The sequence below is a fragment of the Lutjanus erythropterus genome, chromosome 6 (assembly GCF_056507025.1).
Source record: "Lutjanus erythropterus isolate fLutEry1 chromosome 6, fLutEry1.hap2, whole genome shotgun sequence".
Classification (NCBI taxonomy): Eukaryota; Metazoa; Chordata; class Actinopteri; order Lutjaniformes; family Lutjanidae; genus Lutjanus; species Lutjanus erythropterus.
The window spans coordinates 10,219,374-10,233,857 of record NC_139322.1 but is presented as its reverse complement, the minus strand read 5'-3'; the positions used below and the strand labels follow the sequence as shown (position 1 = coordinate 10,233,857).

The 14,484-nt window shown below is 42.0% G+C and overlaps 1 protein-coding gene across 2 annotated transcripts in view; it reads left to right on the top strand.

Annotated features, from left to right (window-relative positions):
• Positions 1–10,169, top strand: part of LOC146324887 (PDZ domain-containing protein 4-like) — a 31,039-nt gene extending 20,870 nt beyond the window's left edge. For both annotated transcript variants that reach the window (XM_084720505.1, XM_084720506.1), the window contains 5 exons: positions 133–220; positions 314–412; positions 498–560; positions 2,603–2,704; positions 7,720–10,169. In XM_084720505.1, coding sequence (XP_084576631.1) covers positions 133–220; positions 314–412; positions 498–560; positions 2,603–2,704; positions 7,720–9,726 — 2,359 coding nt within the window. In that variant the 3' untranslated portion in view covers positions 9,727–10,169. The remainder of the gene's footprint in view (positions 1–132; positions 221–313; positions 413–497; positions 561–2,602; positions 2,705–7,719) is intronic.
• Positions 10,170–14,484: the final 4,315 nt, after the last annotated feature.

The window sequence follows — 14,484 nt, the reverse complement described above, 5'->3', positions numbered from 1 at the left end:
ATAGGCCTCTGCAGCATGTCCAACTGTCAGGCCAGAACTCATCTGCCGTCTTGGTTCTAGTCCATGTCATTCTGCTCACACATTTGACGTCTGAAGCCGCCCCAATTACTGAAATATCATTGTCCTTCTCAGCTTTATAGAGCCTGTATACTACGACCCCACTGACTACTTCGACATCACTCAGCATGAGGTGGACAGACAGGATGAGCTGGAATATGAGGTGAGAGCCCATTAGCTGCTCAGACTCTGATACAGAGAGCTGCCCCACTGCTCCTCTCTGTCTGACATCCTGAGAATTCTCGCTTTCCTGCAGGAGGTGGAGTTGTACAAGTCTCGGCAGCAGGATAAACTCGGGCTGACAGTGTGTTACAGAACCGATGATGAAGAGGACCTGGGGATATACGTAGGAGAGGTGAAGATACTGTTATGAAATCAAATTTTCTGTAGATAATACCCCTTTCTTTATACACTTAAACAAATCCTTTTTTCCCCCTCAGGTGAATCCAAACAGTATTGCTGCAATAGATGGACGCATCCGCAAAGGAGACAGAATACTACAGGTACATGTCTGTTAAATGGTAAACTAGAGCTAGAATTCGTTCACATCGTCTCACCAGTGTTGTTGTCAAGACAACCTAAACCAGGACAGAGACCAGAGTGTGTCGAGACAAGACCAAAACTTTGAGGGGTCAACACCAAGTGCTGTCACATCTCCAGCTCTCTCACACAAGTGAGGTAGCATTAATGTCAGAGCTGAAACAGCTAGCAGAGCTAACATACCTGTAACATAACTTTATGTACATTTCCATAAAAACTAGGGAGGGTGCCTTACATTACACAGGGTGTTGTGTGCATGATGCACAGTCTCAATGTCACACTTTAGGTTGTCTTTTTGGATTTTTTTGGATAAGCTCGCAAATCCCTTAATCCAAAAAGTTTTATTTAGTTATTAACTTAATCTTTGCTCTAACCCCAAGATTAAACATACAAGAGACCCCACACCTGGCTGTAATTTCAAACAGAGATGAGTTTAATTTTTCTTTGTCTTGTCTATTTTTTGTGATCATCGATTTACGTAGATGCACTTATATTTTTACTCCTTGTACTGTTGGCACGGCCGCAACGGTGACTAGAACTCCCTGTAGATTTTCAAATGACTTTTACCTGAATGTTGATCAAAGAGCAAAACTTCTGCACACCCAGAAATAGACAGGTGTAAAAGAAAAGAGTCAAAAATGAAAAGCAAAAGACTCCCGCACTTGGAAGTGCAGTAGACGGTGTGCAGGAGCTTGACTGTTGATCTATTTTCAAATTGAATGTTTATGTTAAAGTTTCATTGGAAACAGCTATATAGTGCTAAAATCCATTGACATTTAGATTAACTAAATGATGTCCAACAACAAAAAGTTGGCTTGTAAGCCCAGTTGGGCCTCTAATGATACAAGATACAAACTATCAATTTACATGTACATAGGTGTGAAACCAAATACACAAATTACAGGAAAACATGAATAGTAAACCTGTATACCTTCAGACTTGACATGCATTAAATAAACGTATGTCACACTGTAGAAGAGTACTCAGAACATGGACTGAGCCTGCACTGTTTCATCCTGCAGAACCGTGTCCATCCGTGTGGAAAACCAAGTTTCTAGGGAGTCTGACATGCCTTGTCGCTTCAGTCTCTCTTAGAGTTAACACATTGATTGATAATAACTAAATTAGAGAGCTTGCAAACCTAGTTAGGTGGTAAATAGCTGGCAATCAAGTGAAACTTGCCCCCTGAAACAGTATATATGTAGGCAGCTCATATGTATAGATAATACTCACTAAATCTCTTTGGGTTGGGGGTAAGGAGATTTCTGAAGAGTTTTGGCAGATTGCTAATGTTAGCTAGCTACCATCAGTTACACTTGTCTTTCTTTATGCTTAGTTTCTAAGTGCAGTTAAAAGTTTGCCGTGGTCCCAGCCGTCTCAGTAAGTGTTGCGCTGCAAAATCCACACACTGTGGTGTTTTCTTTTGGATGCTGTTCTGCAGATGAACTCTTAGGTAGACAGATTCATCTGACATCTCCGACAAGACAGCCACAACTTTTATTTATTTATTTATTTATTTTTAACTTTTTGTTCAGTTATGTAATGCATGAAACTGAAGTCTTAGATAACCGCTGGTCCACAACAGAGCTGGAGGCACTTTTAATCCAGCCTTAACCAGTTTATTGTCAGTCTTTTTAGTTTTATTCTGTTCCAAATTTAAATATGTTTATGTTTGTTCAGAGGATGTGTTGCATGAATGGACAACTTACATTTCATTGTGCAGCTCTGTGTTGCAAAATGACTGACTGACAACACTTAATTCCTTGATTCTGTATATTAAAGGAAATTGCTAATAGTGTAGAGTTTCCTCTGAATTCTCTTCATAAGAGGTTGAATATAATTTCTCATGCTATTTAAGCTAAAGAGAGACTTTTTATTCAGCGTTGTAATTCTGAAGAGAAGCTATTTCTTGAATGGAGTAATTTAATTGAATCCAGCCTCGGTGTGATGGGTCTTTCGTTATCTAATATTAGCTCAATTTTATTCTCCTCTCTCTCTCTGTCAGATAAATGGAGTGGACATCCAGGACAGAGAGGAGGCAGTAGCTATTCTCACCAGAGAGGACAGCACTAATGTCTCCCTGCTCCTCGCACGACCCGAGATAGAGGTGAGGAAATTGGATATGCAGTCTGCGGGGGAAGCTCTGGCTGAACACTGACCTAAAAAAATGCATTCTTCTCCCTTTACTTCCCTCTTTATGTAGCAAGAAATGAGTTTACATGTGAGGGAGGGAGTCAGTACAGTAGAGGAGGGAATCTCTTGGTGCCTCACAATTCGATTTCAGTTCAGAGGGAAAGGATGTGGTTATATAATGATTATCAGTGCACTTGGATACATCAACTTTTCTGATTTCTATTCATGATATCTAACTGTGTGACTACTTTCTACTTTAAAAACAGCATATTTTCAATAGGGATGTTAATGATAAATCAGTAATCGATTACTCACCATTAAAGATCCTACAACGAACCTTCATATTGTGCTGATTTTGGAGGCCCCTGTGGACCAAAGCACTGTAATAACTACAAAATATGACAACAAAAATAAGATTATCTATATAAGAATCTCCTTCTGCTGCTTTTTAACTGGCTAACATATGACTCACTGCGATTTTTAAATGGGAAAACGTGAGCACAGGCTCGTTTTGAGGAGAATTCGACCTGGTGGCGGCCAGTAAGAACAACCAGCGCAGAAATCTTCTCACTGATGGTCTTGTTTGCATATGTAGGTCATATGGAGGCATCAGTAATAAATGGACACTGTTTCATAAGAAGTTAAAAAACATGTTTTAGTTGCTTTAAGAATTTAACTGATTAAAATATATAAATAGAGAAACAAAAAATGACAGTCATTGAGCCTGATTTGGTATTGTTATTTTTTCTGGCGGAGCCATTTGTTGAATAAAGACATTTAAACTTTTGGAATGAGAAGACATCTGTGTTTAGTGTCGTATTAATACTAATAATTAATCGATTGTTAGTGTTTTCATTGGTTTATCGATTGAGGAAAATGCATAGACTTTGTAACCCTAAGTCCTTGAATATCAATTCAAATTAGTTACTTAAAAATTATAATTGGGTAGTGAGTAGGTTATATAATTTAATGTAGCCTTAAGTACAAGAAAAAATAGGGACTCAAGTATTTACTTATTGAAGTACAATAATTACAGTTATTTGAGTATGTATTTACTACCACCTCTGGTTAGGCAAACCTGCACACAGCGTGTCTCTGGTCCAGATCCCTTTTTCCTTCTGCTTCTTAATTTAGAAGCCAAAATGCTTTTGTATGTTAGCTTTGAAGCTAGCGGGGATGCCAGTCGGATTGGATCCATCTGCAGTTGCTCACACTCAGCTGTCGTCATTATAGCTCAACAAGTAGCCTAGTTTATAACATAAACACAACACAGTCATGTACATCATTTTTTATTTGATCAGCCATAAGGGATGTACAGTCTGATTTTAAAAAACTGTTAGAGGTGATCGTACTTCTGTGGTTGAAGCGAGTCGTTTCCCGCCACCAACTCCTCCCCAGACTCATGAAAGCTCAGGCAGGCTGCAGGAACACTGCAGGAGTGCAAGACAAGTGCAACATTGTAATTTGAAAATAACAAGCGAGGACGAGTCCTCCACTGTAAGTTGATCTGCTGTTTACAACTGTCAGTTGTCTGATGATGTAAAGTTAAGCCTGTTACCTTGAAAACAAAAGCCCACTGCTCTGAAACATTCATTAACATATTGATCAGTTTAACCGTTATAAATGTCTACTCCTCCTAAAAGACTATTAATGATTTCTTATGACTCATAAACAGACACTCACTCATTCTGCGAACATCTTGTATTAATTTAAACTCAATAAACTTCAAACAAGCAAACAATTACACGTTATGGGGCAGAATAGAAATATAAAACAAGGAGTCTGCGACTGTAGCGTTGTCAGTATAATAATCGAGTATATCAGTTTAGCTTAATTTATGTTTCCTTAATCTCTGATAACATATCATGATCACTGAGAGATAAATTGCTGTAAATATTTTTTTCCTTAAATTTCCGATTATTGACTTGTCTGCTTTGATTCATAATCTTTCAAGAGAGAATCGTGATGCATCTAGGAATCTATTTTTCCCCGACCACTACAGTACAGTGGAAGCAGAGAGAAAAGAAATTGGGGACACAACAGAGCACGGTGCTCTGCTTTGTCCTGGCCGAGTCGTGTAAGGAGGCAGGAAAGAAAAGAGGCGCAAAAACATGATGAGAACACAGATAGGGTGAAGAGGGAGGCAAAGACAAATAGCGCCTGCACTCAGAGAGCTAATGCGGTACCGCTTTGTTTCCCTCAAGGTCACTCTTCGAGCAGATATGAGGGCACTGTAACACACACCGGAAGCCCCTTCAGTAACACACCTCTGACAAATCACTTAAAAACAAACAACTTGTCACACGTCGACCCGACCAAATTGAATTTCTCCGCACAGGACTGTAAAAACGAGCTGCAGATGGAGACAGCATATGTGAGAGTAGAGAAATCTGTATGCTGGCTGCATTTTGTACAGAAGGAGCTAAAGGGCAGATTTAAAAAGCACTCATTAAAATGGTCTAGGTCAAACACCCACACACACGAATAACCTCTCCTGTGTTTAAATACGTCCTTGTGTTGAGAGAGATGAGCACAAGTACTACCTGCGAAAGGCTGCTGACAAGATTTATATTGCGAAGACACCGTCCCACATTAAGATTCAAGCGAGAGACGTGAGGACGGAGAATCGTCAGAGGAAAACGCACACGCAGAGATTAAAGCCTGATCTGTTGTCTTCTGGGAGACGGAGAGAGAACTGAACGGAGGTTGTCGAAGAATAAGAATGAAGATGAAGATAATCAATATTTTGTCTCACAGTCTGCATGCAGTTCACATTCAAATCAAACCAATTAGCTGAGATCAACTGCCGCTCTGAGGGAGCGAACTGTTTACTAATTCAAGCACAAGTATTTGCATTATACTTGATCAGCTTGTGAGGGGGATGTCAATCAGATGGACACAGCAACAGTTCTGATGAAATATTAATTATTATTATTCATCTCTAAAGATTGTTCTGGATGGACAGTTCATCCTCTAACACACAGTATCTGACTGAAAAATCAATTTCCTCTCTATTAAGCATCTCATAGTGCAAGTCTCATACACGGATAACTCAGTTGAAACCAAACGCAACTGCAGAAAATCTCAAACAGCTCTGGCTCCATCTAGTGACAGAAGAAGCACTACCCTTACACCAGTTATGAAATCGACTACACTCAACATTAAAGCTCCTAATCAGTATTTTAACACTAACAATGGATCATCTTTTCAGTTTTGGCTCCCTCTCACTGCTCTCATCAGCGTAGTTTTCAGCAGGCGGCTGTTTTTTTTTTTTTCAATGAAAAAGCTCTACAAACCCACTGCAGACTTCCTGCTCAGCACCAAACACACAAAAGAGAGTGAGTATGAAGTGGTAAATCGGCAAAAAGAATTCAGGGTTGAACGTCCTTTTTTATTTTGCAGAAGCTTTAAAAAACATCATTATATTCTTAGTTCGAATCCCCCAGCCGGCTGGGGGTTGGGGAGTTTGTGGCTGAGGCAGGACCTTTCCGTGCAGAGTTTGTATGTTCTCCTCGTGTTCGCGTGGGTTCTCTCTCTCCAGGCGCTCTGGCTTCCTCCCACAGTCTAAAGACATGCAGCATAATAGGTTAATTGGTAACTCTAAATTGGCTGTAGGTGTGAATGTGAGTGAGAGGTTGTTTGTCTGTGTGTCAGCCCTGTGATGAACTGGTGACCTGTCCAGGGTGTACTCCGCCTCTCGCCCAGTGTCAGTTGGGATAGGCTCCAGTCCCCCCGCATTATTGTTGCAGAAAAGATCTTTTAAGATGTGTAAAAAATACTTTGTCTGATATATTTTCACCGAAAAAGTTCTGTCTCGTTAAAAAAATCTTAAAATGATGTCATTTGTTCTTTGTCCAGCCTTGGAACCAGATGAATTTGTGAGATTATGTTTCATTTGCTCTGGCAGATATGTCTGGCCGTCCTACCATTCAGACAGATTTCCATCTGTCCTGGCGTCTGTTGGCCCAATCACAGCCATTTATTCAATTTGGGGCAGCTTTGATATGATGACTGACAGAGTCACCGGTCCAAATTTTGAAAAGTCATGTTTTGAACTTACCAACCTCAGAACTTTCACACTGGTCAGTGCTGATCGAATATGAATCAAGATTCTGAATTGTTTCGGGGGTTAGGATTTGATAAGTATCCACTTCTTCCTGCTCCTTTTTAGACATGAATTATTTGTTGTGAATCTGCTGAGCATTTGCTGCGAAGTTCATTTGTTATTCTTGTTCTTATTTTGTTTTCTTACTCGTATATTTTATGTTTTTCATGTTCAAAATCTAATGTGATCTAATTTGTAGCCTCAAATGTGTTCAGAAAAACATTTCACAGTACTGTTTAGGTGTAACTTAAGAAAGTTACAAGAAGCCCGTCATTTTTATCATAGCTGAAATCGACCTGAGCAACACCCAACTTACATCACTCAGCGCCACATTGTCACACATTTCGTTGCTCTGATTGGTTGTATGTCCATCCAATTGACTCCACAGGCATTTTGGTCCGTGCACATTCATAAAGCCCTTCAGAAATCAAAAATGAACTGAGAGGTTCTTGACTAATGAATTAATCTAGCAATGCAACGCTAAGACAAGTCCATTCTGAGTGTATATACACTGGAGGCCTCAAGTTCACATCCACATGTATAAGTTTTTTATTTGACCATGATTAGCACGTTGTCGCAAATATATCTTGTTCACGCCTTAAACTCATATTTAAGGTGAGCACAGAGAAACTTTGCTCCTTCAGCAGATGAATGTGAAAACATCGTTCTAGTGTAAAACTAGGCACCTACATCATCTGCACAGTGAAGCTAAACCATCTTGTGCAACGGTGTAAATTCAACTTGAGTCCATTTTTGTTTATACTGTGTTTCTCTGTATTTTTTTGTATCCCTGAATTTCATCTTGTTTATATTGTTCTTATTCTTTATATTTACTCTTGTTCTTATTGGTTGTTTACTTATTATTTACTGTCTCTACCTGTCAGAATGAAAATCAGCTGGACGCGGATGAGCTGGACCTGGAGCCACTGGACAATGCCGTCCATCTGTCCAGCAGCCACAGAGTGAAGAACGGCTCCTCCGTCCTCGGTGCTGGACCAGGTGGTGTTGCAGGTGGGGGTGTACTCAATAGCCACGGTCGCTCCATCAACAGGGATTCACCCGATTTGCTCCAGACGGTGCTGAGCAACAGCCAGGAGCTGGACAGCGGGGTGGGACGTACAGATGAAAGCACGCGCTACGAGGAGTCTTCAGAACACGACCTTCTGGGAGACGACCACACCAGTGCCTCCAACACGAACGCCACCAACACGCCAGGAAGCATGCGCAAGTTCTTGTCCGGACGAGGGGACACTCCGCCCCTGCTGCACTCGCAGGACTTCCAGTTCAGCACGGACTCGCTGTTAGGGCTGGACTGTGTTAATGGAGGAGGGCTGGAGCAGGTGGAGAGGGCCTACATGGCCGATCCTGTGAGGATGATGATGCCCGGGCTGACAGAGGAGGAGTGTGAGAGGTACAAAGAGCTCCTGGAGATCAAGTGTTACTACGAGAAGAACAGTAATGATCTGATGCTGCAGGGGCCGGCGCAAGAGGAAGGTGGCGTCTCGCTGGATGTGAACAGGAACGAGAGCCTGACGCAGCACGAGATGGCCCTCCTGGAGGAGGAGCTGCGCCACCTGGAGTTCAAGTGTCGTAACATCTTGAGGGCTCAGAAGATGCAGCAGCTGAGGGAGCGCTGTCTGAAGGCCTGGCCTCTCGAGGACAAGAATGGAGCGAGCGCAGGAGCTGGAGTCGGAGCTGGATGCTTGGACATTGGTGGTGCTCTGGTCAGCGAGGAGTCCTGTCATCACGCTCTGTCGGACATTAACGAGCTGCCAGAGAGGGAGCGCTCAGACAAGGACAGCACGAGTGCCTACAACACAGGGGGGGAAAGCTGCAGGAGCACCCCTCTGGTCAATGAACAGTACCCGTCACCTTCCACACAGAGCCTGGATGGTGGAGAGCCTCTCCTCCCAGCGAACGTGCAACTTCCAATCTCCACCAGGCAGAGAGACAGAGGAGCACGGGCCGACAGAGACGGGAGGCAAGCAAACCTCAACCAAGCCTACTCCCCCCACAGTCAGAGGAGAGGAGGTGAGGCTAAGACGTCCAGCCCCGGAGTGAAGGTTAGGTCCCTGTCCCGGGATGCAGGGACCAGGCGCGGCTCAGATGGAGGGGTGAGACGTAACCCCAAAGACAGAAATGGTGGATGCAGCGCAGAGAACAGCCCTTACCTGTCCCGCCGTCAGACTGACACAAAGCCGCCTCAGAGATACCTGAGCTGCATGCAGCTGAGGTCTCCGTCCACCTCTGAGCGGCTTGGTGGACTCCGAGACGCTCCCAGAGATGGCAGCATGGAGACCGGGGGTGACGCCAGCCCGATGAGCTTGGGCAGCACATGCAAAGATGTCCCCCAGGCTCCAGTGCCCTTACCTCTGTCCCCTCCGCTGCTGCCCGCCTCCCCTCGCATGGAGTGGAAGGTGAAGATCCGCAGCGACGGCTCGCGCTACGTGGCCAAGCGGCCTGTGAGGGACCGCCTCCTGAAGGCTCGCGCCATGAAGATCAGAGAGGAGCGCAGCGGCATGACAACAGATGACGACGCTGTGAGCGAGATGAAGATGGGCCGTTACTGGAGCAAAGAGGAGCGCAAACAGCACCTGCTGAAGGCCAGAGAGCAGCGACGGCGCAGAGAGTTCATGATGCAGAGCCGTCTCGACTTTCTGAGGGAGCGTGACAGGGAGCAGGGCGGCAGTGGTGGTGGAGGACAGCAGGGGACGACAAACCAGCAGGAGGCCACGACCATCCTGGAGCTGTGCCACCGCAGGAGCATGAAGAAACGCAGTCGCAGAATCCTGGACAACTGGATCACGATACAGGAGCTACTGGCCCACGGGACCAGGTCCGCTGATGGGAAGAAAGTCTACAACCCGCTGCTGTCTGTCACCACCGTCTAAGATACGACAGGAGAGACAGAGGTAAAGAGTTAGAGAGAGGAGAAAGTGCCAAAGTGTTTTGATAGGATGAACACGAGCTGCTTCTTTACACATTGGCACAAGTGTGTGTCTGCAGCGATGCAGCAACTTCTGAAACACAAAGTCCGTGATGGTGACATATGTTAGCAGACATTAGGCCTCAACCTAAAATGACTGAGATCCTGTTCTGACCTGGTATTAACATGCGTCCTGGGTGATCCGATCACAAGTGGAGATCTCATGTGAGTTCACAGCTGGCATTAGCATGCGTCTTTAATGACCACTGGTCATCAGATCTTACTTCCCTGCTCTGTATGCAAATAAACATCAGGGCTGTTTTGTCAGTTGAATGTCAATACTGTCCATTTTAGTCATTCAGTACAAAGATTCGACTATTAATTCTTTTTTGCTTTAGTTCAACGCCACACTAACGTGCCTCATGTTTTACCTGAGCAGGAGAGAGACTCAGTCGTGCACTGGGATTTTATACCTTATTTAACTATGAGAAGCACGATACACAATTTTTTAACTGTGTGGAAATCTGATGTTTTCACATCACAGATGACAAAGAAAGACAATAATGAGGGAGTCAGGGAAAACCGTGTGCGTCCCAGCACACCACAGAGTGTCTCTCCTGTCTGCTCTTCACAATTTACTAGAAAGCACAAAGGAGTAAGATTTCACTTCCCAGCTTTTTATGCACATAAACATTGACAAACTGCGTTGTTTTTAACCAGTGGCCCAACAGTAGTAGCTGACATGCTAGATGACATGCACAGTGAAAGACTTAATGTAGCCTGTAACATCGTCCAAATTTGCAAGAATGTCCAAATAATTTAGAATTTGTTGTAGACAAAGTTAGACAGTTTCTCCTCAACAACTCACAAAACTGTGATTTCGTTTAAGGGAGTCTGAGGATATTGGAGATATCTAGTGTCTTCACAAACACCTGCTGAAGGTAAGAGCACAAACACGCAATTTGCATCACAGTGAGTGAACTTTATGATGGACATAAGAGGATGCCAGCCAAGTAGGCGGTCCATGATTGCAGCCCAGGACACACTGTGGACATGCTGCTGAAAGTATGGGGTCACATGTGGCCCAAACCACCTCTGAATGTGGTCTGAGCGATTGGATCTCAACGCGTCCTCGGTGTGTCTTGGGTGTGTTCATACCTGTACTCAGAGCTGTCCACCCAGGACGCATGTTAATACCAGGTGTAAACAGACTGAGAGTGCCAGGGTTTGTGTGTCCAGTACTCATCCCAAACAGGAATACAATACACACATTTATAATATTGTCACATTAAAGCTGCATTTCCAAAATGCATTCCATGATCACAAATCAGGTCATAATTATATTTTAAATACACTGTATTCCTTGTCAGTTTTGTCTGGTTGACAAAATGGACTTAGACCAGTCAGAAAAACACTTTTCAGCCTTTTTCATGATGCTTTACCTCACATGTGAGGAATGAAGTGATTCTCACACTGAAACTTGTACCAGCTTGTCAGATTTTAAACCTGGATATCACAGTCAGGACAAAAAAGACTCATGCAGTGTGGACAAGTGGACACAGAGCACAGATTAGCATTTTTTTTTTTAAATGAAACCATTCAGAGGAATCCATTTAGAAATCGTCACCACTTGAGATCCGACTTCTTACATAAAGAAGGGATGGCACCACCTGCTGTTCAGCCATCAGAGAAGCAGCGCACAGTTTAAGAGAAATCTTTGCAACAGTGGGGCTAAAAACCAAGCAGCTGTGAAAACATTTGAGAAAAAGCCACTTCTGTGCCATAAAACTGTTCATTTAGTGTCCAGTAAGGACTTTCGATGAAGGACATTTTCAGAAGAACTTTTTGTGCCAGTTAATGTAGTTATAATGACATTTTTTCATTCTTGCTGTGTTCATGTACAAAACGCTCCTTTGTTTTGACACAGGAAAAGCAACATTGTTGTCAGACCACAGATGCTTTTTGATAACGAGGAGCTGAGCGGTGCCTTCCTTTCAGGCAGACTTGACTGTACAGCACAATTTTCAAAACGATACAAAAAAAAGGCTGAAATACTGTAGAGCTGAGAAGGTAAACGCTGAAGCACAGAGTGACTCAGACAGGCGTACTGTTTTTTAAAGAAAGGCACGTCGTGTCATACAAAGCACAGAAAACATTTGATACCATTGTTTCATGTCTTCTGCTTTTTACAGACTAACCAGCTGTGGTCAGTATGCAATATAATTTATTTCAATGTTGACTGTGAACAAGGCTGTTTCATTGCAAAATTATGGCAGATGCTATTAGCACCCAGGTATCAGCAGCCAACAATGCTATTTGTACCCATTATAGCAGAGACAAACCAAGATCTTTTTCTAGACCTAACCAAGTAGTTTTTTCAGCAGTGCACCCCCTTTGAAATATTTTTAGTCGAGTTCCCCCTCACCAGTGCAAAGGTAGGAAAAAAAATGCACATATAAAGAGGTAGAAAACAGCACAGCGACGTCAGTTTCAGCTCACTGAGGTAAATCCCATTACGACGTAATCCTGCTGATGGTGACAGTATTTTGTTGGCTCCATTTTCAGCTTTCTTCTCCGTTTTCAGTTGTATTACTGCTGCGTTTCAACCACAGATCTATTTTTCTGGATTTCTGTCTGTCGTTCAATACTGAAACTGGCTTTCTACTCACAGTGAACATGATTGGGTTTGTCACTTTCTTCCTCTGCAAGGTTTTATGGTAACTGACACTTTGTGGCAGTTAAGGTTTGCACTGAAAAAAGTTTCAATTGAACCTTTTTTAAAAAAAAAATGTTTTATGCATTATATTATAGCTATTTCTGGGATTATGCAGGACTTACAGTAGCAGTCAAATGTTTGGACATCATATTCAATGTTTTTTCTTTATTTTTTCTGAGTTTTTCATTCACACGAAAAAACTAAAACATCGCAGAGCAAAAAAATTTTGCAAGTCAAAAGGCACATAGAATATTATGCATGGGCCGACAAAAAGCAAAAAGTCTCTTGCAACACTCTTTTTCACTGTAGGTGCAGAAGACAGTGCAGTCTAATATTTTAGATTCTTAAAAAGAAAACATTTTTCCTTTTTTTTACTAGGTAATTCCACATTTCATAGTTTTGATGTATCCAGTACTAATCAACAATGTAGAAAAATAAATGAAAAACATTCAATTAGAAGATGTGTCCCAATTTTTGACTGGTACTGTGTATTTTTTTAAATTAATGCAAAAAAAAAAAATCTCAAGTACCCCCTGCAGTACTTCAGAGTTCCCCCATTTGATAAACTCTTGCCTAAATCTAAACACACTGAAACTGCAAACAGGAAAAAATAATGTTTAAAAAAATGCAAATAAATGAAGTCGAAAAATTAAAAGCTAACATCGACTTAAACCGATCATACATGATGAAGTCCTGTAAATGGCTGCTGCGTGACTATTCTCACCTGGGTGCAAATAGAGACTCAGAAAAAGACTCTTTGCTACAAAAATCCCCGTTAATTGGATCTGCAGCCGCATCAACTGTGGATTTTTCTACATGTTTCTTTGTTGTCTTTCCTGTCAGATGTGTGATTCCCAAACTCGGTTCAGAGGTTTTCACTTTTTAATCCCGTGCTCTCAGAACTCCTCTGAATAATCATCCAGCAAAGGTTGAATGGTAGAATGACAGTAAGAGCCAAGAATGGGGCGACTAATTTATGAGGCCCTGTGAACAAAAGCTGAGTTTTCATTTGGCTTACGTGCATGTTTGATATTGAGGCAAAAATGATTTTTTTTCCATGTACTTTAAGACTAAAAGCCTTCAACATTACTGTAATTGTGGATGTGTCTTTCTATGAACTTACTTAAAATTCTAGCCTAGAAGAAGAAAACATGGTGTACTTGTTCAATATTGTGACGTCCTGTTGTCTGCCATTTCACAGTGAAAGCTTTTCTAAATAAATGCTGTTATCATGTTAACTATTTTGGTTTTCTGTGATTGCTGCTCCATTACTGATCGTAATGTAGCATTTCAAGATGAGAAACAGGGCTGCAAGTGATTATTTTAATTGTAGATTAATCTGATTATTTTCTTGACGAATTGTTTAGCTGCTTGGTCTATAAAATGTAAGTGTTTCCCAAAACCTATGATGACATCTTCAAATATTGTTTTGTCCACATCCCAAAGATAACAGAAAATATTCACATTTAGGAAGCTGAAATCAGAAAAACCAATTAATCATTTATCAAAATAGTTGGCAATTAATACAGAGATTCTGCAGTTTTGTTTTTTTTTTGGGGGGGAGTCTAAAATGTGACAGATGTAAGCAAAATGCCTCAAGTACAATTTTGAGAGATGATAAAAATTGATTGGATCATTTCCCTTTTAAATGTGTTTTTGGAGAAAACAGTATTGATCACGCTGTTTACAAATACAAGACAAAATCAACATTGAACCAATAACCACTAATGCAAACTCTGCAGCCTGGTTATTTATCAGAGCAGAGTCCCAGCTACTGTGTTATGATGTGGTGTGTGAGCTAACATGTCATTTCCTCTCATCAAAAAAAAATAGCTATTTCTAGAGGTAAATGGTTAAAATTGTTTCAGTTACCGTTACTCGAGATCGGGCTCAAGAATGATGCATTTAGTGCCGGGTTGTAGCAGCTGCAGCTGCATGTTGGGCAAGAAAACACTCAAATTGGGAACTTTGTTTTTGAGGTATTGGAGTCACACAGGAAGTCAGAAA